This window comes from Myxine glutinosa, chromosome 1 (genome assembly GCF_964187855.1).
Source record: "Myxine glutinosa chromosome 1, kmMyxGlut1.1, whole genome shotgun sequence".
Classification (NCBI taxonomy): Eukaryota; Metazoa; Chordata; class Myxini; order Myxiniformes; family Myxinidae; genus Myxine; species Myxine glutinosa.
The window spans coordinates 373,017,557-373,038,810 of NC_136261.1; the positions used below are offsets into that span (position 1 = coordinate 373,017,557).

General features: G+C 46.2%; 1 protein-coding gene across 1 annotated transcript in view; it reads left to right on the forward strand.

Moving 5' to 3' along the window:
- LOC144889535 (E3 ubiquitin-protein ligase TRIM7-like) overlaps positions 1-21,254 on the forward strand; it is a 49,439-nt gene that overhangs the window by 18,515 nt on the left and 9,670 nt on the right. The window contains exons 3-7 of the mRNA XM_078770174.1: positions 6,422-6,517; positions 7,586-7,819; positions 8,207-8,229; positions 13,137-13,264; positions 15,933-15,986. Of these exons, the coding sequence (XP_078626300.1) occupies positions 6,422-6,517; positions 7,586-7,819; positions 8,207-8,229; positions 13,137-13,264; positions 15,933-15,986 (535 nt within the window). The remainder of the gene's footprint in view (positions 1-6,421; positions 6,518-7,585; positions 7,820-8,206; positions 8,230-13,136; positions 13,265-15,932; positions 15,987-21,254) is intronic.

The window sequence follows — 21,254 nt, forward strand, 5'->3', positions numbered from 1 at the left end:
AGGAGCAGAGTCCCAAAAATCCCCGCACCTCCTTGATGGTACGTGGTGCGGGCCACTCCTCTACCGCTTTAATTTTGTCTGGGTCCGTTTTTACCCCCTCGCGGCCGATCACGTGACCTAGATAGGCCACCTCTCTTGCAAACAAAGTGCACTTACTCGGGTTCAGCTTCAACCCTGCCTGTCTGAGGCACCCGAACACCTGGTCCAAATTAGCTACTGCCTGGGGGAACGTTTGGGCATGTACCAGGACGTCATCCAGGTACACCAGGCATGATTGCCATGGCATGCCGCCCAGTACATGCTCCATCAATCTTTCAAAGGTGGCGGGGGCGTTACACAAACCAAACGGCATCACAGTAAACTGATACAGTCCCTTACCTGTGGAAAATGCCGTTTTCTCCTTCCCTGCCCTATCCATCTCCACCTGCCAATACCCACTCTTGAGGTCCAAAGTTGTGAACCAATTTGAGCCCGCAACGGCATCGAGGGTGTCATCAATCCTTGGCAGGGGATATGAGTCCTTGAGTGTCACGTTGTTTAGCTGGCGATAGTCCACGCAGAACCGCGTGGTCCCATCCTTCTTTTTGACCAGCACAACAGGTGACATCCAAGGACTTCCCGAGGGCTCGATCACACCTGCGTCGAGCATTTTTTCAACCTGCTCGTCAGCTTCCGCCCTCTTGCTCCAAGGGAGCCGTCGGGCGGCCTGACGAATAGGCCGGGCCTCACCGGTGTGGATCTGATGTTTCACCAGGCCCGTACGTCCAATATCCTCGGTGGACAGGGAGAAGAGGTCCAAATGGGACCCAACCAGTTTGTGTAAGGCCTCCCTCTGGGTACCTCCCAACTCTACGCTACTACGATTTACCATCTCGCAAATGGGATCGGGCCAATTCCTACTTGTTATTGAAGGCTCCCCCCGGGGTCGGCTCGGCTGGACGTTCTCGCCCCTCACTGTCGCGACTTCCTCAACTGGGGTGCAGCCAGCTACCCTCGTGCCCCTTACTATAGTGCGTGGTTCTGTACTCATATTTATTACTCGGACGGCCACTACCGGTCCGTCCGTTTTTACAAGGGTGCGGCCCACGATTAAACCCGGTATGGACTGCGCTGCCACCGGTTCGACCAGGCCGCAGGACTCCTGCCATGTTGGGCGAGCTGCCCACCGGGCCGGCACTATCGCCTCGGCCCTTGGGGGGATGGTCACGGCCTCGGAAGCCTCCAGCTCCGCTCTCTCGGCCGTGCTCACTCCCCCTAACGGCAGCTCTTCTACTCCCACCTGCAGGATCCCCCGGCACAAGTCGATTTTACAGCCGCTGGCAGTCAACAGGTCCAACCCTATTAAACATGGGTCGCACACCTCCGCCACCCAAACATCTATCTCCCTCCTTACCGACCCCAACTTGAGGGTCACAGAACCACGCCCTATGATCGGGGCCGTTACCCCGGTAGCAAGCTGCAAACTATAATTTTGCAGGCGCTGGATCTTATCCCAGCCACCTGCGCTCGAATCAAGGACCACAGGGCTGATGATCGTGGCGCTAGCTCCTGTGTCCACTACGGCGTCTACCCCCACGCCGGCAATTTTGCATCTAATTGTCAGGCTACCGGTTCCAATTTGGCCACAATAAATGACCTGTCGCGTCAATGAGGGCTCTCCTCCATCCTCTTCTGCCGAAAACCGCCCTACGTGCCCGACACCTTCTAGTTTCCCGGGGTCTGGCGGGGGGGTGTCTGGGGTCGGCTAACCCGCTCCCCCCTGGGCGGAGTTGAGGACCTCAACCGCCGGGGATCATCCCGGCGCGCGGCTCGACAGTGCCGCGCCAGGTGACCCAGACGGTTGCAGGTATAGCACCTCACCTGATAAGGTGCTTGCCTCCGGAATTCCAAATTTCCCCCCCTGTAGGTCCGAATTGGATTACCCGCTCGTGGTCCACCGCGGGCCACCTCCGGGGCCGCCTGCCATGGTCCAGGTCCTGCCAGGCGCTGGTCCACCAGCCTCCGGACCATGCCCGCCAGGTCAGGACCCACGTCGTGGGCGGGCCCCCTAAGGGGTCCGCCCTCCATCGGGGGTCCCACCTGGCGGACCGCCATTGCGAGACGCTCGCCCCCCCAGGCCAGGGGCCTCGCTGCTTCCCAACGGGCCGCAGCGTCAGCCGCCTGGCTCAGAGTCTGCGGGCGCCACATGGCGAGTTGTTGCCGGAGCTCAATGTCCGGGAGGGCCTGGATAAAATGGTCCAGCGCCAGGCTTTCCCGGGAATCCGCTGCCATGCTAGCATGTGCGATCCCCACTGCGCGGCGAATGTCGTGGGCAAGTTCCCCGATGGCTTCCTGGGGCTTGCGCTTTCGCAGCGCGAGCTGAGCTTTAACAAGCTCGCTCTGCTGTTCTATTCCGAATCGATTAATTAGGGCGTCGCGGAGGGCTGGCAGGGTGAGAGCACCCGCTGGTAATGCCGTCAGCACCTCCGCCGCCGCGCTGCGCAATGCGGCCACCAGGTGTACTCCACCTTCGTCCTCACCCCAACCGTTGCCCTTACACACACAGTCGAACTGCGCCAGGTACGCGCGTAGATCACTCTTGCCGTCATACGGCGCGAGTGGGACCTTGTGGGACCACCTCGCATGCGAGTCGTTGCCCGCCTGCCGGACCCCGTGCGTCGCCCCTTGCGGGGTCAGCGCGGGGCCGAACCGGCCGGGCCCCCACAGTACATTACCCCCAAGGGGCTCTCGTGCCTCCCCGGTCCCTCCAACAACTACCCCTGTTGGTGTCGATGCATGGGTCACACCTCCGCAACCCGCTACCCATTCCATACCACCACAACCTTGCTCACCCACACCTCGCACCTCTCGTTCCATACCCTCCGGACCAGCCATACACCTCACTCGTGGCCTCTCACGAACATCCGGGTCTATCTCGACCCCCAAGCTTATTAAATCACCTGGCGCATCATACGCACGACCATATTGGTCACCACTTACACCGGGTCCTCTTTCTCTTCGCTTCTCCTCCATCACCTGCGAATCCCTCATCCGGTTAATGAGCACATCATCACGATCCGAACACAGACTTTGGACCAATTCTTTTACTTCCTCCTTTATCTCTTTCTTATCCTCTCTCCGTCGCTTCTTAATTTCGCTCACCCCTTCTTCCACTTCTTCTAATTTTTGCTTCACCTCCTTCATCTCTTCGTGCGCCCCTTTAAGTTCTTCCTCTAACTCCAATTTATTTTTTTCTATGTGCTCCCGCACCTCCCGCTCTTTGACCTCCATCACTTCTACCACCTTGTCCATTTTCCTCGTCAGGTCCTCATGTACCGTCTGACACTCTTTTTTAATTACCCCTACGTCCTTTTTCATCTCCTTCTGTGTCGATTTTAAACCCTCTATTACCGCTGTGTTCTTCTTTACCTGGTCCCCCAACTCCTTTTGTCCCACTGTCAGTTGTTCTACTCCCAGCGTCAACTCCTCTATACCCCCTTGCAATTTTACAGTCCCCTTTCTCACCTCCTTCTCCATGCGCTCCTTACAGTGCCTCACCTCCTCGCGCACTCCTCCGACCTCCTCACTCACACCTCTTCTGATCTCCTCTCCCATCACTTGCATCTCCTGCCCAGATGCCACCCTCATCTGCTCCATTTCCTCCCTGTGAGCATCCAGTTTGGTTTCTACCCCCATTCTGACCCCCTCTATCTGCTGCCCCATTTGTTTAACTTCCCTTTCCGCTTGGTCCCTCATGTCCCTCAATTTGCCTTCCATGGTGTTTTCTAACCCCTCTAACCCATTTTTCACTCCCTCTATCTGATTCTCCTGGGCAGCCATTCTATTTTCTACCCCCGTTAACCCCTCCTGTATTTCCCCTAATCTATCGTCTAATTTCCCAAATTTCTTGTCTAATCCCTTAAAATTATTGTCTAATCCCTTAAAATTATTGTCTAATCCCTCACCGGTACTCCTCGCTTCGTCCCTCATTACCCCCATTTGGTTTCCCATTACCCCCAATTGCTCACTCTGAGCATCCATCCGGTTCCCCATTACCCCCATTTGGTTTCCCAACCGCTCACTATCAGCCCTCATTCCCACCATTTGTTCCATAAGGGCCCTCATTTGCAGGAGGAAAAGGTTCGAATCCACCAGGGGCGCTGCCACGGTCGCGGGCGTGGACGCCGTGGCCATCTGCGAGGCGCCATTTTGCGCGCCCGCTACTTCGTGCGTGACGGCGCTATTTTGCGAACCTGCTACCCTCACTGCTTCGCTCTCCTCGCGTCCCTCAATTTGGTCCTGGACCGACCCTGCCTCACTCTCCTCTACCGGACCCCAGCTGTCTTGGTCTGCCATAGCGCGACTTTCAAAATTCGGGTTTTTATTTTCGTATAACAATTCAAATTTCGCCGTTATAATTTCGCGCGGGAAACGCACTCCGAATCGATTCTACTACAAATTTGGGCCTAATAAATTTAGTCCCGGGTCCGAATTCCACTCCTCGACACCAATTGTTACAGACGCGGCTTAGGTGTTATTTACCGAGCGGTTTGGTATGACCACGTCTGCACAAGTTACCCGATTATACCCGAACGTTGACTAATCGCGCTACGCTAGGTCAATGAAGGAAAAGACACACGGCTGGATTACAATGACACGACACCAAGGGTTACGGTTCTCAAGACCTCCGGAGGAGATTATATTAGGGCGGAAGGTCAGATTACAACTACAAGAGGGACATCATAGAAAGACAGGCACTTAGACACACTTATATTAACCCCAACAGACGACAGATAAACGGGACAAGGCTGACTCACACGGGGATTGATGGCGAGGAAAGGCGGGTAGCGATGGCTCCAGGTGCACCTGGGCTCAGGGCAGAATCGACCCGGTTCGGTCCGGTCCAAAAATGCGGGGAGGTATCGTCGCGCTGGGGGTGGCGGTGGCTTCCTCTGCTCTCCGTAGTTCAGGCGCATCTAACCTCACATCCGGTAAGTCGCCGCGTATATCCGGCGGGGAGTGACACGCCCTCGGCTCGTTAGCTCCGCCCCAGCTGGAATCGGCTCGTTGCTTCTCATTGGGTGCGTGGGGGGGTTACCAGGCTCCGCCCTTGGCGAGGAGCTGACAGCCAGCCCCTTCGTGGTAACCCCGTCGGAGCGCATGGTCATGGCGGCTAACCGAGCCGGTGTGAGGACGCACACTCCCCGCGCCGTCGCCGCGCCGCCTCCTTCTGCTGTTGTAGTTGTTGTTGTTGGAGCTTCTTCATGGGGAAGAGATGCGGAGAGGTATGGGGAGGTCCTAAACTCACTACTGGTGCCATATAATCACATTCTGGTGCAACGAAGAGTCAGAATTAATGGAAACGAGTCCTTAACTGACATAGACTAAGAATAACTAGCAAGATGTCCTATAGTTGTCTACGTGAGATGCGGTGAACCTGGGTGCGACATTTAATGGGGGAATTAGGGGAAGGTCGGCTCTACTGATTGTTGTTTACAGACAATGGGACTAGGGAATGGGGGATTGGGGATAGTTGGGGAGTATTGGGGAAATAGGGGAATATTTACAAGCGGATATGGAGGCCAAATTCCATATTCGCAACAATATGAAGGGGGTTCACGGGAGGGGGTTGTGAGGGTTGACTCCCCCCCCAGCCCCACCCAAAATTGGTATTTGCTCTCTTCTCTGAAACTACACACACAATTTCAATGAAATTTGATGACAACCATCATCACTCATGAGTCATGTTGTACAAAAGTTTGTTCACCACATTAAAAAATATCGTGGTCTGTGGGGAGTTTGAGTGACTGTTGCTCCTGATCCAGGTGAACTTCAGGACCCGTGGTCCTATTTTTGCTTGGCTCATGGGGGCGATCCCCAAAATGTTGGACATAGATACTTTTTGACTCCGGTAGTAATTCTTGGGGAAAAGCCAGGGGTATGGAAAAGGCCTCTTTATATGGTATGTGCCATGTGGCAAAGTATGGAAAAGAAGCGACATTTCATAGCTTGTAAAAAATGGCAAAGAATAGAAAAGAAGGGACATTCAAAAAATCTCATGTGCATGCTGGTCTACCCTTATGTTCTGAGGAGGAACCAAGTAATGGTCCAGAAAAGTTCATATAAATGGCACCAATTTCATTCATACAGCTGCATGAAGAAGTAAATGCATTTTATTTGCCAGATGTAGGGCGCCCCTTTATAGTCCACCTCTGCTTCCTTTAACTATCAATTATTCACCATGATAAATAATGTTGATGAGCTCTCTTCTCATACAATTGTATAAATAAAGAAGAGTTGATATTTAATTTGGAATCTATAAATGTCTAGTCTCCACTTTTTTTGCAAATATATTTAAAAATCATTTTGTGCAGTTTGTGCCTCATCGTTTCCACATACAGATGAACAATTCCCTTTACCTGGACTTATTTATTCTGTGCAGGGCATTTTGACTGCAAAGTGTCCTGAACTATCAAAGTCAACGCAGCACCTTGAATCCCAACTCCATCAGCTGAAGCAGGAGGTTAAACAAACACAGGTATGAAGTACCAAGGAATGGACGTGATTGAAGGGAAGAGAATTAGAATCTGGAAAAAACATTTGTTCTACAATGGGTGACATCACCACAGCTCAAACTGCACAATCTTACTTACATCTCAGCCATCTCAGGCCACCTCTGACCATCTACACACACGAGCCACCAACCACCTGACCCAAAACAATTTCAATCCATGACCATTAATGTCAGATTTATTTTAAAATCCAACTGACCAGACTTTTTTTGAAAGTTGTCTCCTTAAAATGCTTTCAAGTTATTGTTTAAAATGCTCTTTTTGGGTACAAAAGTCAGCTCATGGAAGAGCAAGATACAGAGTGAAAAAAGGAAATGTATTGACGGTGGGGCAGTGGGGCAAAAGGTGGAATCTGAAAAGGTGAGGGAATTAATGAATGAGCAAAAAAGAAAAAATAACAAGATGTGAAGAACACAGTAATCTGCAAAACGATTGGTTTGGGGAAGTGGGTGTGAATGTGAAAAGTGGTGAGATAGTGAAAGTGGTAAAATATTGCAGGTTTGGATGGTTCAGGATGATGGGAGAGGGTAGTGGGATGCCAACACCTCGCCGTGGAGGGTAGAGCGGGATTGAACTTTTTCATGAAAATTGTTTCACAAGCCAGAGAAAAGAGTGGAGGTAGGCAGGTATCCTGTAATATTACTGCCCACCTCTGTGCAATTCCCTGGAAACAAACTCTGTCCACATCTGAACAAGTGTTGGTGTTTTTTGTGATCAGGAAATCTGAAATTTTATTTTATTTTTCACTTTTAAAGATTTAGACCTTTTCTGCCTAATTCTGTCCATCACATGCGAAAATCTCCATCATCTCGGTTGGGTAAATGTTGAAATTTTCCATCAACCCATCAACTCACCCCAATAAGTGTTGTGGATAAGTGTCCTGAACAAAACATTATGTCTTTCTAAATGCACTCGTGCAATATGTCCTAATCCTTCCTCAGTCGGAATTCTTTGTTCTCTTTAGGTTTAACCTTCTTTCTGGTGGTTTATTCTTGACGTTTAACTCTAATCACACAATGATTGATTTATTCCAGGATTCAGGCAAAGGGACTGTGGACAGGATGGAGGAAAAGCGATTGGCGTTGTACCAATATGTGGATAAATCCGTGGATCTGGTGAAGAGTCGGGTGATCAAAAGGCAAAATAAGAAGATTTGTCTTCTTCAGAAGCAAATGGACAAGGTGAAGGAGCAGTTGAACTCTCTCCAGGAAACAAATTCCACATTGAAAGCAGCACTCCAGGATCTTGAGACTGTTTCTTTTTTACAGGTAGGCATTCTTCTTCACCTTTTACAAAAGTGGTAATGTTTAATTGTCAATGTTTAATAAATTTAATTTTTTTAGAAGAGAAAAAAATTGACCAATCATAAACTTTCAGGACATGAGAACCGATTGAATGCTCGGACTTGGGGTATTGCTCGGAGAGTGAATTAATGGTACATTGTACTTCAGAAGGACAATAACACAACATGAATATACCATCATATGTGGAGATATCGTCCTTGACACAGACCCTGGAAGTTCATTTATCACTCTTGTTTCGGGATTATAGTTCCACATTTACCACAACATTTATGAAGCATTATTTACATTTATGAAGAGAGCATTAATCAACGAAGAAGTCTTGAGGTAATTCACTGTTTTCTTCCTTTTCAGGGTTATAAGGATGTCATAAAAAGGTGAGACTGTGATGTTGTCCATCACATTGTTTGACACATCATCATGCTTTTTTCCTCCTCTCTGTTCCTTCTTCAGAACCATCATTCATTTTCAATCATCTCCAGATATATTATATTTTCTACTTCTTCCAAAAATATGTAATTCACAAAAATGTCTCAACTCGTTCCCATTTGATGATCCTTGTTATATAAAATGTAACCTGAGTCCATATTATATGAGAAAACATGAAGAAAATAAAAGTTTAGCAAGTCTATTTGTTTCACCCATTCTCCTTTTCATATATTTGTTGAATTATACATTGTCATCGAAAGATTGGCGCAAATATAAATTCCATCCATCATTCTATTTCAACCACGTCTTTTTTTTTGTTGTTTTTTTGTATACAGAATCGAGGCTCGTGAAAGAGCTAACATTTATCACACAAACAAATCAAACAGACAAACAAAATATATAAAAAGAGGGAGCGGCAGACAAGATGGGGAGAGAAGGGGAAGCACACAAACACAACATTTGAGAGCAGGTACATCGGGAGATGTGTGGGAGGGAGATGGCTTGAAGGGAGGAGGCGTGGGAAGGGGGTGGGGGAGGGTGGGAGAAGTATAAAACACAAGGACAACAAGGATTTCCAGGAAAGAAGTTGTTATTTCAAAAAAGTGGATTTGGGGTGAAATTAGCAGGGGTAGAAAAGATCAAGGTTTTGGATGGGGGAAGATAAGAGATGGTGGTGAACAGCTGTTTTAAAGACCTGGAGGGAGGAGTGGAATTGAAGAGAGTGAGGGAGTTTGTTCCAGAGGTTGGAGAAAAGAGGAATGAAGGAGTGAAGGTGAGCAGAGAGTCTATATTTTGGCAGTTTTAACCACAAGAGGATTGCAGGTAGATCTTGTGCGACCTGTAGGAATATTTGGGGGACAGAGCCCAGAGAGAGCTGGGGGAGCAAGGCCTGAGAGGAGTCGGTAGAAGACGGAAAGACCACCAACCTGCCTTCGGTGAGTGAGTGAAACGCCCTCGGAGATCGCTTAATCGCGATCGCATCGAGTTAGCCTCATCGCGGGAAATTCCAATGATTCTGAATGCTTTGCTTTCAACAGCGTGAAGACGAGCTTGGTGTGAGGCAGGAGCACCAGCCCAGAGGGGAGAGCAGTATTCCATTGAGCTGCGGATGAAAGCCTTGTATATGGTGAGTTCAGGTGTGCCAAGGAAGGACTTCGCACGACGGAGGATGCCCAGTCGGCAACTGGCTTTGGAGGCCAGATTTGAAATGTGGTTTTCCCAGGAAAGATCATGGCAGATAGTGAGACCCAAAAGCTTGAGTGACAGAACTTCTTGGAGAGGATTATTCAGGAAGTGGATGGGAGGGTTGTCCAGTCGGTCTTTTCGGAGAGACATCGTAAGAGTGTGAGATTTGTCAGGATTGAAAGACATGTTCCACTTGTTTGCCCAGTCTGTGATTTTGTCCAGGTCTGCAGAGAGTGAGGAGGCTGCAGACTGCCGATCTGAGGGATGAGGAATGGAGCGACAGAGAGTGGAGTCGTCATCAAAGAGATAGAGAGGATTTTCAAGAGATTCAGAGAGATCATTGATGAAGACCAGAAAGAGCACAGGGCCCAGAACACTGCCTTGGGGAACTCCAGCCTGAACAGGAAGAGGAGATGAGAGAAACCCATTCAGGGCCACACATTGACTATGACCAGAGAGGAAGTCCACAAGCCATGCGGGGAGATTTCCATCGATACCAAAGGAGGAGAGTTTGGTGAGCAGAGCGGGGTGCCAGACCGTATCGAAGGCATGTGATATGTCAAGGGAGACAGCTCTAATTTCGTGTTTGGCATTGAGGACCTCCGTCCATTGTTGAGAAAGCAGAAGCAGCATGTCCAGAGTAGAGTGACCTGGTCTGAAACCAAATTGATGATCAGAGATCAAGCCATTGGAGAAGAGGAAAGATTTCATATCCGAAGCAATGATGGATTCCATGACTTTTCTGATAATTGGGAGAAGGCTGATTGTTCTCTAGTTGCTAGGATCTGTTTTTGCACATTTTTTGTGTAAAGCGGAGATGTTGGCTGATTTCCAAGCAGATGGCAGATGACCTTGAGCAAAAGAGAGGATAAAGAGAACAGAGAGAGGGAGTGAAAGAGCAGAAGAACAGGATTTTAGGACCCGTGGGCTGATGCCGTCAGGTCCAGTTGCAGAATCGGAATCAGAGTCGAGGGTTGACAGAAACTTTTCCACCTTGTCATGAGGAAAGGACACAAAGTCCAGGAGCAGCTGGGTACGGTGGGTACAGAGAGGGATGGGTTTGAGACACAAGATTTAGAGGCAAACACAGAGTTGAGCCATTCAGCTTTTTCACGTGCGGAGTCAGCTGTGTAGCCGTTTGAGGTAAGGGAGGGGATGGATGGGGGAACAAACACCAGAAACAGATTTGACCAGACACTACCAGGATTTGGAAGAGGGAGACAGATAAGAGAGTGTTGAGAATGGAGAGATATTGTTTCCTGGGTCTCCTGAGGGTGGACACACACTTGTTTCGGGCTTTGTGAAAGGAAATGAGATTTCCTTCCGTTGGATTTGCTTTCCAGGAGACAAAGGCAAGTTGTTTCTGGGCAACAGCCTCACCACCAGATTCCGTGTACCATGGACGGGAGGAAGGGTATGACAACTGAAGACGAGATGGGATAAATCTGTGCATGAGAGAGAGGAATTTACTTTGGAAGAATTCCCAGGATGAGTTGATGTCAGAGGCGGTAGAGATGGGAAACCAGTCCAGATGATTGATGGCTGCTTGAAGACCGTGCCAGTTGGCCTGAGTGAAATGCCAGATTCGTCGACGCTGAGGAGGCTCTCTGAGAATGGTCAGAGAGATGTCCACTTTAACAAGCACATGATCAGATGAGCCGATTGGAGCAGAAGAAGAGCAGCGGACATTCTCAGGGAAGTTAGTCATAACCAAGTCCAGAAGAGAAGATGCTCCGTTGACTGAGATACGGGTCAGGAAATTGACAGATTGTGTCAGTCCCAGTGAGTCGCAGAAGTTCTTTGCTGAGGAGCCATGGCTGGTGAGAGAGGTACCCACACCCAGCCAACTGGCATGGTGACGATTGAAATCGCCACATATGAGGAAGAGAGAGTTGGGATGAGTAGATCGAAGTTGGTCCATATTATCAGACAGCGAGATGTAGATGGAGTCATCACTGTTTGGTGGATGGTACAACACACATATGAACAAAAGGTGGGAGCGAACGGGAACCCATAGCCAGAGGTATTCCTGGGGGTGAGGTGTTGAGAGGGCAGTGCAGGGCGAGTGAGGAAGAGAGTTTTTGATAAAGATGGCAACCCCACCTCCAGGACGAGGCTCAGGTCTATCATACCGGAGGAGGGAGTAACCCGGGAGAGATACTAAGGAATCAGAGACATCATGAAGGAGGAAAGTTTCTGTTAAGCAGATCATGTCTGTTTTGTCAGAAGCAACCTGTATGGAGAGATCAGTCAAGTTTGAGCGAAGGCCCCGGATGTTTGAGGTCCATACCGTTAATGAAGAGGAAAAGATGGAGCATCGGATACAGAACAGAGGGGGGGAGTGGTAGGGTAAGATGTGGAAGAGGAGGAGGAGGTAGGGAGAGCTGTTGAAGGTGTGTCAGAGATTTCTGAATCGCTTGCAGAAAGGGAAGGATGGGGCGGACAAAAGGTTTGATGGTGATTGGGTGAGGGGCGGTGAGGTGTTATTTGAGGAGGGGGAAGAGCGAGGCAGAATGTTGGGGGAGATGAAGGTGAGAGTTGTAAGGGGTAAGAAGGGGGGAGGATGCTTTGAGGAAGAGGGTTGAGAGGGGGGAAATGGAGAAGAAATGAGGGTGGGGAGATTTGAAGGGGAGGGGCGAGGGGGGAGTTTATGAGGGGAGGGGTTAGGGGAGAGTTTAGGAGGGAAGGGACAAGGGGGGGGATTTGAAAGGGATGGGGGAGATTTGGAGGGGATCGGTGAGGGGGGAGTCCAGGAGGGGAGGAGTGAGGGAGAGTCTAGGAGGGGAGGGGTGTGGGGGGAGTTTAGGAGGGAAGGGGCAAGGGGGAGATTTGAAAGGGATGGGTGATGGGAAGGATTTGGAGGGGAGGGTGAAGATTTGAAAGAGATGGGTGATGGGGAAGATTTGGAGGGGAGGGGGAAGATTTGAAAGAGATGGGTGATGGGGAAGATTTGGAGGGGAGGGGCAAGGTGGGGAGATTTGGAGGGGAGGGGTGATGGGGAGGTTTTGGAGGGGAGTGGTGATGGGGAAGATTTGGAGGGGAGGGGTGAGATTGGATTTTAGAAAGTGCACGATTAATGGGAAACGAACATTTATTGCAAAATGAGTTTCTTGTGACCTTCGAGTCAAAAACACGTTTAATTACGCTGGAGGGGGGGGGGGGGAGGGTGGAGTGCAGGTGAGTTTAGGGAATGTATGAAAGAGGCACTGTAATAGATGGAATTTTGTTTTGGAATGAATAGATTTGGTGAGCAAGTTGAAAGCATCCTTTTATAGAAGAACAAGAAAAAGGTGTTATAATATACGACAGAATGCAGTACTTCAGGGGAAAGTTTAAACATTTTAAAATTGAGCAGTGAAAACTATCTGGGGTAATGTGGGTGAAACACGTGGTCGAAGAACGAACGAACGAATAAGAACAACGAATAAACGAATAAGAACAGAGAAGGAAATATATATATATTTTTTTGAGTTGAGATTTTAAACAAGGAAGTATGTGGTGGAAAGACTGGGAAAACTGAGAGAACGAAAGTAATTGGAGCACAATCGAAGGACCGCTGAGAGAAGTTTATCTATATCTTCTATATTTGAGGCTTTTATGATATCATTTTACAAACCTTTTTCTCCTCCAATGACCCCCTGACCCTGAAGTTTTTCCTTTTCATACCAAGGCTCGAGTCGGTGTCACATTTTCAATCTCTGAAGATGGCACAACCCACAGTGTTGGACTTCTCCAAGGAGGAGAAGAATCTGGGCTCATTCATTGAACTCCATGAGAACTTTCTGAAGAATATAATGAGTGAGTGACAAAAATGTGCTATTTTGTAAGGAGAATAATTCTTTGGGGAACATGAGATGCGAGAGAACCAGGAAGGATAATAGAAAAGTGAAAAGTATATAAATGACAAAGATCATTGTCTTCCTCTCAAACACAACTTTCAAAAGGACATAATCTGTTGGGGGCACCTTAGCGGTGTTTGGGGCACCTTAAAGGATACCGTACAGTACCTTCAGAAAGTATTCACACCCCTTGACTTTTTTCACATTTTGTTGTGTTACGGCCTGAATTTAAAATGGATAAAATGTAGATTTTTTGGATCACTAATCTACACGTAATACCCCCATAATGTGGAATTAATTTTTTGGGGAATTTCCTTTTTCAAAATAATTAAAAATGAAAAGCTGAAATGTCTTGAGTCAACAAGTATTCAATACTTTTCCTATGACACTCCAAATTGAGCTGACGTGCCTCCAATTTCCTTTGATCATCCTTAAGATGGATGTTCAACTTAATTGGAATCCACTATGGCCAATTCAATCGATCAATCAAAATGGTTTGGCGAAAGCATGTCTGGCAGCGAATGGCTGAATTGCACATGCATACATATTCATAATTTTCAATCAAAGATTGCTTACAAGATAAAAGTTTATAAAATACAATTAGTGCATTGACAAAAAAATGTTAAATTAAAAAACAAACATGGCACGTTTCAAACAGAGCTAATGGAGCTCAATTGATTGGAAATGATATTAGAAAGAAACACACCTTTCTTTACAAGGTCCCACAGTTGACAGTGCATGTCAGAGAAGAAACTACCATAACGTCCAAGGAACTGTCCGTATAACTCTGAGATAGAATTGTGAGGAGGCGTAGATCTGAGGAAGGGTATCAAGCAATTTCTAGAATGTTGAAAGCTCCGTCCGACCAAACTGAGCAACCGGGCAAGAAGCACCTTGGTCAAGGAAGGTGAACAACAACCCAATGACCATTGTGACAGAACGAGAGTTCCTTGGCTGAGATGGGAGAACCTGCTGGAAGGACCAGAGTCTGCAGCACTTCACAAATCTAGGCTTTATGGCTGGATTTGTGAAGCCAGACAAAGCCACTCCTGAGAAAAAGGTACATGACAGCATGCCTGGAATTTGCAAAAAGATACGTGAAAGACCCTACGAGCGAGGCAAAATATTCTGTGGTCTGATGAGACGACAATTGAACTCTTCGGCCTGAATGCAAAGCGCTATTTCTGGCGGAAACAGAGCACAGCTCATCACCCATCTGACACCATCCCCACTGTGAAACACTGTGGTGGCAGCATCATGCTGTGGGGATGCTTTTCAGTGGCAGGGACTGGGAGACTTGTAAGGACAGAGGGAACATTGAATGGAGCCAAGTACAGGCAAATCCTTGATTAGAACCTGCTTCAGAGAGCAAAAGACCAAAAGAGATTTTGGAGCTGTGAGGGCTGGTATAAATACATTTTCTTTGTTTCCTTTTTCCTGTTTCCAGGGGGGGGGGGGCAAGATAAATTATACTTGATTTTTGCATTAATTGCTTGAAGGTAAGGCGTGTGTGTGTGTGTGTGTGTGTGTGTGTGTGTGTGTGTGTGTGTGTGTGTGTGTGTGTGTGTGTGTGTATTTTTGTGTGTATCCACAGGTCGCTTGTATTAACAGGAAATGAACGGAACTAAACACCTCTCGGTCTCATGCACAGATATTTCTCGTATTTCCTATTTTTCCAGGAGTCTGATTTTCATCCAGGAGCAAAACAATTATGGTTAATCATCGATAATTTGCCACTCGTTTAAATGCTGAAAATCATCTATCTATAATTCCACTAATCTCTGTGTGTGTGTTTGTATGCTTGTATGTTTGTATGTTTGTTTGTGACCGCTGTTTCTCGACAACCACGGGTCCGATATACTTTAAACTTGCCAGGTATATTGCTGGGGACCCGAGGATGTGCCTTTTCAAGGTTTCATATTAATCGGACAAGTACTTACCGAGCTATGTCCAAAAAACGATTCAACCAATCAGAGGGCAGCGAGTTATCGCGTGTGCCGAACGTGGCGAACACACTCTGCCTCGGACGGCACATTTGAGAGCGTATTCATTTATTTCACGTTGGCAAACTATGTTGGCGTTAAACTATGTTTTAAAACTAATTAAAACTACTTTGCGATTCATCGTAACTGCGATTCGTAACTGCCGTTCGCTTTGGCTTTGCGAATGGACCAAACCATTTCATGTAAATAGAGGGGGGGGGGATTGTCACCGTACTCGCAAGCCATTCGCTTTGGACCAAACCATTTCATGTAAATAGAGGGGGGGGGTTGTCACCGTACTCGCAAGCCGTTCGCTTTGGACCAAACCATTTCATGTAAATAGAGGGGGGGATATAATTTTAGATATAGATATAGTACGGGCATGCCCTAGTGTTTAAAAAGACTGTTTGAGTTGCACACTATTCCCGAGCAGCGGCAGGTTAAAAGTGCCCTGATGAGCAGAAGCAAGTCCCTGAAAATTCACACACAGCGCATGCGGGAAAGGCCTCGTTAGCATTCACACATTGTTCAAATCTGTTCATGTTTATAAATTGTTCCTTAAAGCAAAAAATATTTACTGTATAAATAAACAGCAGGGTGTCCATATTGATTGTGATGTTGCTTTATCTTTCCTTCTTTCAACAGAGCCAGTGGAGCTCCAAATGTCTGATCTGGACCAGAGCAGCTTGAGAAGTCTTTGTAAGTGAAATGAAGGGAAATGGGACATGGAGGGTGAAGGGATTGAAAAGAATGATATTTAACGAGGAAATGCATTGTCCTTCTTTGGTTTTTCTCTTTTTCCATGATCTTTCAAAATTCCCACTTTCTTGACTTTAATTCGTTCCCTTACCTTTGATTTTGTTTCCCTTTTTTATTCATTCTGATACACTTGTTTCTTTTCTCTCTTACTTGGTTTATATGTTCAACATAGTTCTCGCTTTCTTGTATTTTGAAAGTTCACTTTTGAAATCTTTTCCACAAAATCATCAAGGACAAAATATGAAGAAATTTCAAACAGATAATGCATCACCCAAACTAATTTCAAACGAAGAATGCATTTTCATCTGATCATGTGCTTGTGAAGATCAACATCTCTTTGGCCATTCGCAGTAAACAGGCAATCCTTACATCACTGCCTCATTTACACTTAATCAATTATTGCTTCAAGCTTCGACAAACACTCCACTGGTTACAACATCACTTGATTACTCTTGTAGTCGAGCCACATACGGAGACTACAAATTAGCAGCCTGAATACAGTACATGATCAATGATCATCAACAGTACATGATTTCAATACCTGATCAGTTCTCAGGACATGATCATCAACTTTTTACAAACTGCAAGGACATCTCTAATAACAACATTATATAATTATCTACATTTGTGATTGGTCACTCGAAGTTGATAAAAAAGAAAAGTAGGAAAGACAACTGAAGTTGCAAGAAGTCCCTGAAATTACATAGGAGCTTACTACAGTGCATTCAGAAAGTATTCAGACCCCTTCACTTTTTTCACATTTTGTTATGTTGCAGCCTGTTGCTGAAATCGTTTAAATTCATGTTTTCCCTCATCAATCTACACTCAAAACCCCATAATGATAAAGAGAAAACAGGATTTTAGAAAGTTTTGCAAATTTATTAAAAAGAAAAAACTGAAATATCACATTTACATAAGTATTCAGACCCTTTGCTATGACACTTGAAATTTAGCTCAGGTGCCTCCCATTTCTCTTGATCATCTTTGAGATGTTTCTACACCTTGATTGGTGTCCACCTGTGGTAAATTCAATTGATTGGACATGATTTGTAAAGGCACACACCTGTCTATATAAGGTCTCACAGCTGACAATGCACATCAGAGCAAAAACCAAGCCATGAGGTCAGAGGAACTGCCTGCAGAGCTCAGAGACAGGATTGTGTCGAGGCACAGATCTGGGGAAGCCAACAAAAAAATCTCTGTTGCATTGAAGGTTCCCAAGAGCACAGTGGCCTCCATAATTCTTAAATGAAAGAAGTTTGGAACAACCAGGACTCTTCCTAGAGCTGGCCGCCCGGCCAAACTGAGCAATCGGGGGAGAATGGCCTTGGTTAGAGAGATGACTATGACCACGATGATCACTCTGGCTGAGCTCCAGAGATCCTGTGTGGAGATGGGAGAAACTTCCAGAAGGACAACCATCACTGCTTTATGACAGAGTAGCCAGACGGAAGCCTCTCCTCAGTGAAAGACACATGAAAGCCTGCTTGGAGTTTGCAAAAAAACACCTAAAGGACTCTCAGACTGTGAGAAACAAGATTCTGTTGGCTTTTTAAAATTCGCTTGTTTCTGTTATTTTTTACAATGTGGAATAACACAATGGTTTGCTGCCCAATCTTGGAGCAAAAGTGTCAAGATACACTACCGGTCAAAGGTTTTAGCACACCTCAATTTTCCCAGTTTTTATTGAAATTTACGCAGTTTAATATCCAGTGAATAACCTGAAATGGTACAAAGGTAAGCAGTAAACTGCTCGAGGTTAAAAAAAAGTTTAGGTTAGCAAAAACGGGAAAATAATGTAAATTGCACAGTTATATTGTAAAAAAGGCCTTCTTCAGGGAACAAATAATGGGTTAACTACTTACAGCTGCTCTGCAGCAATGTAAGTAAATTAAGCCTTGAAAGTTAATGCAAACAATTCCTACAGGTGTCCCAACCTCTGCTGATTACTTGATGACAAACCCCCTGTCTGTATAAAAGCAGTGTTGAAACAGACTGTTATTACACCCTCCGAAGCATTATTTGGACAATATTGCACTGCAGGGAGTAGTATATTGGAAACTGGAGGAAACTCTGACAGGAAGAGGTCTGGCAGACCCAAAGCCACAACAGAATCAGAAGACAAGTTTCTGAGAGTCAACAGCTTGCGTGATAGGCGGCTCACAGGACAACAGCTTCAAGCACAGCTTAACACTGGTCGAAGTGAGCAAGTCTCAGTTTCTACTGTGAAGAGAAGACTTCGAGCTGCATAGTGAAGACATACTTCACTACTTCACATAGTGAAGACGACTTCGTGAAGACTTCACGCATCACGCCGACACTGAGGCAAATGTGTCTAGCGGCCACGCCTCCATCAAGCTGAACGACCGTCATAGCCACGCCTACCCCGGTCCTATTATTTTGCAAAGAAATGTAGTTTTACGTAGTTTTCGTGGAATCCTTTCAAGCTATTAGAATTATAATACCAAAGGATGTTACAGGAAGTAAAACTCTGTCGGATGGTGGCCGAACGAATCATTGCCATTGATATAGGCAGCTCAGAAATATGCCATCTGAAGAAGATTCGGCCTATTATGAACAACAAGATGAGTGGTTCGTGTGCAGCCACCCGGCTGCTGGTTGCATCATTTTTCTGTGGGTGCGGCTGCTGCTGATGCAATGTCTACCTACAACCAGTTATCTGGTACTCATTTTTGCCAACCTCAGAAGGATTACAGACTGAATCAACTCCACTAGGCGTTAATTCAACGGGATTAAAACTCAGGACAATAGGATCCCAAGCCCGCCACCCTAACCGTTAGGCCAACACCAGGTGATAACGACAAGATGAATTCCCGGAATTCGAGATGAATTTGACCGATCTGGTTTTTTTTGCTGTTTTTGCTTTGGCCATGGTCTGGAGAACTGAAAAGTGATCCCGACCTCGACAATCAGCTGAACAGACCAGGTAGGCGCTCATATGTAAGCGAAGTGACTTTTTAAAGAAGATACTCCAACTTTAGTTTTGCAGGTCGCAGATGGGACCGACATTTTTTTCCACGCCATCCCGACATAGAAAGTACAGGCGTACTCTCTGATCTATACACGAGTAAAAAGCTCGTCAAAAATTATGGGTAGGAACAATTTATTCAATGGTGCAGCCTCGTGAGCATGCCAAAGTCTGAAGCCTCGGCCGAGTGTCAGGTGTACTCATGTCTTTTTTATTTATTAGACATCTTACGGATGTAAATGAAAACCTGTTTTACTCTGCACACATTGCACATCATGTGCAGCAAATTCCACCTCCCTGCCACCGTCTACACGTCCAATATAAGAGACATAATTACTATTTCATAGAAAGTGGTTTTCATGTTTTTTTTGTCCTCAAAAATAGACCATAGTGAACACATTCGTTTTAAAAGATTGGCCTTTAAAACCTTCCCTTGTGAAGGGGGATAGACATCTGTACAAACACACAAACTGACAATGTGGTTTATATGGTAGATATAGATGTCTGTACTATTTTGAGATATGGGAATAATAAAATCACAAAAATCCCATTTGATTGTAATGGGGTGAAATTGAAGTCATGGAAACCGTCAACATTTAAAAACAGCTAAATTGATTGTTATCTCCACCACCAAAGGTGGACAGAGTTTCGGTTTTCACCCGTTGGTCTGTTTGTCTGATCGTTTGTCTATCTGTAAGCAGGATATATCAAAAAGTCATGGGTAGATACTGACGAAATTTGGTGGACAGAATCTGTGTTTTACAAGGACGAATTGATTTGATTTTCGTGAAGATCCAAATCAATATGCAGATACGACAATTTTAAGTGATTCTTCACCATTGAGAGATTGGGTCAAAAACGATATATAGCACAATATCTCAAAAAGTTATGGACGGATTCAGACAAAACTCGTTGGACGGATTGGGTAGGTGACAAGAACAAGGCGATGACATTTTGGTTCAGGTCCGAACGCAGATCGGCCCATCAGTGGGATACAAAACGTAAACTCAGGTGCGTGTATGCGTTCCAGCGAGTGCCATTCTAGGTTTATCTGCTTTGATGTTTTAGCCCTTTTTAACCACCTTTAGAGGCCATTTTTCCCCGCAAAGCGGGGGTTGACCTTTTCGGGCACCGTGGTTGTTGTTGTTTTTTGGTCCCATTTTTGAAGCAATGTTTTACGGCCGGATGCCCTTCCTGCCGCCAACCCTTTTTGTCGCCTTCAACCTTTTTAGCCCTTTTTGATTTTGGTAAACTAATTCAGTGACCCAATCTGCAAATCTTATTCAAATTTCACGTCAATCGGATGAAAATTGACCATTTTAGATAAGTTTGACCTTGACCGCTTGAAAACATGGCTGATGAAAGGTGATCTAGCAAATCCACTGATTTCAAAGTGCTGCTGGAGTAGAATGTGGTGATGCAAACCAGAAGTCTCTCAACAACGACTATGTGCCAAGTTATCTAACAAAAATTACGTCAGTAAACATGACGTTGCTGTGACCTTCACCTTTTGACCTCAAAAACAATAGGCTTATAAACTTTGACTGGCCTTAGCAGATGGTGAACTTTCATTAAGATCGGTGTGGAATGACGGGTAACAGACAGACAAACAAAAATATAATCGGTAAACAAATATACAGTACAGCACTGTACTTGTGAATCTTTGATTTTGTAAATATATGAATGAATGATCGTTTTAAGGCCGTTTTCCCCGCCAGAGTGGGGGTTAGCCTTGCCGGCCCCATGACGATCATGGTTCCCTGTTTGAGGCAATGTTTTTTTTTGTGGCCGGATGCCCTTCCTGACGCCAACCCTTGGTCACGCTCTTACGATATGCAGGGATACGGTGTACCTATTCTAAACCGGGGTACACACCGAGATCATTCATCCCAGCAAGCTGGTACTCAATTTGCCGACCTCGGAAGGATGACAGGCCGAGTCAACCCCCCTGGCGTTAATTCAGCGATCGATCGGGATTCGAACCCAGGATCCTCGGATCCCAAGCCGGCACCCTAACCGCTAAGCCAACACCAGGCTGAATTGCATATAGTACTCGTATAATAATGATAAACGGGGCATTATCACTATAAATACGGAACAAAATAATTTCATGCTTTATAAAAAGAAAGAGATTTTCATCCTTCGTGCTTTCTAAGCATTCCTTCATTTCATGTTCGATTCATTCGTTCCTCGTTTTCCCACCTGTAAAACCAACTTCC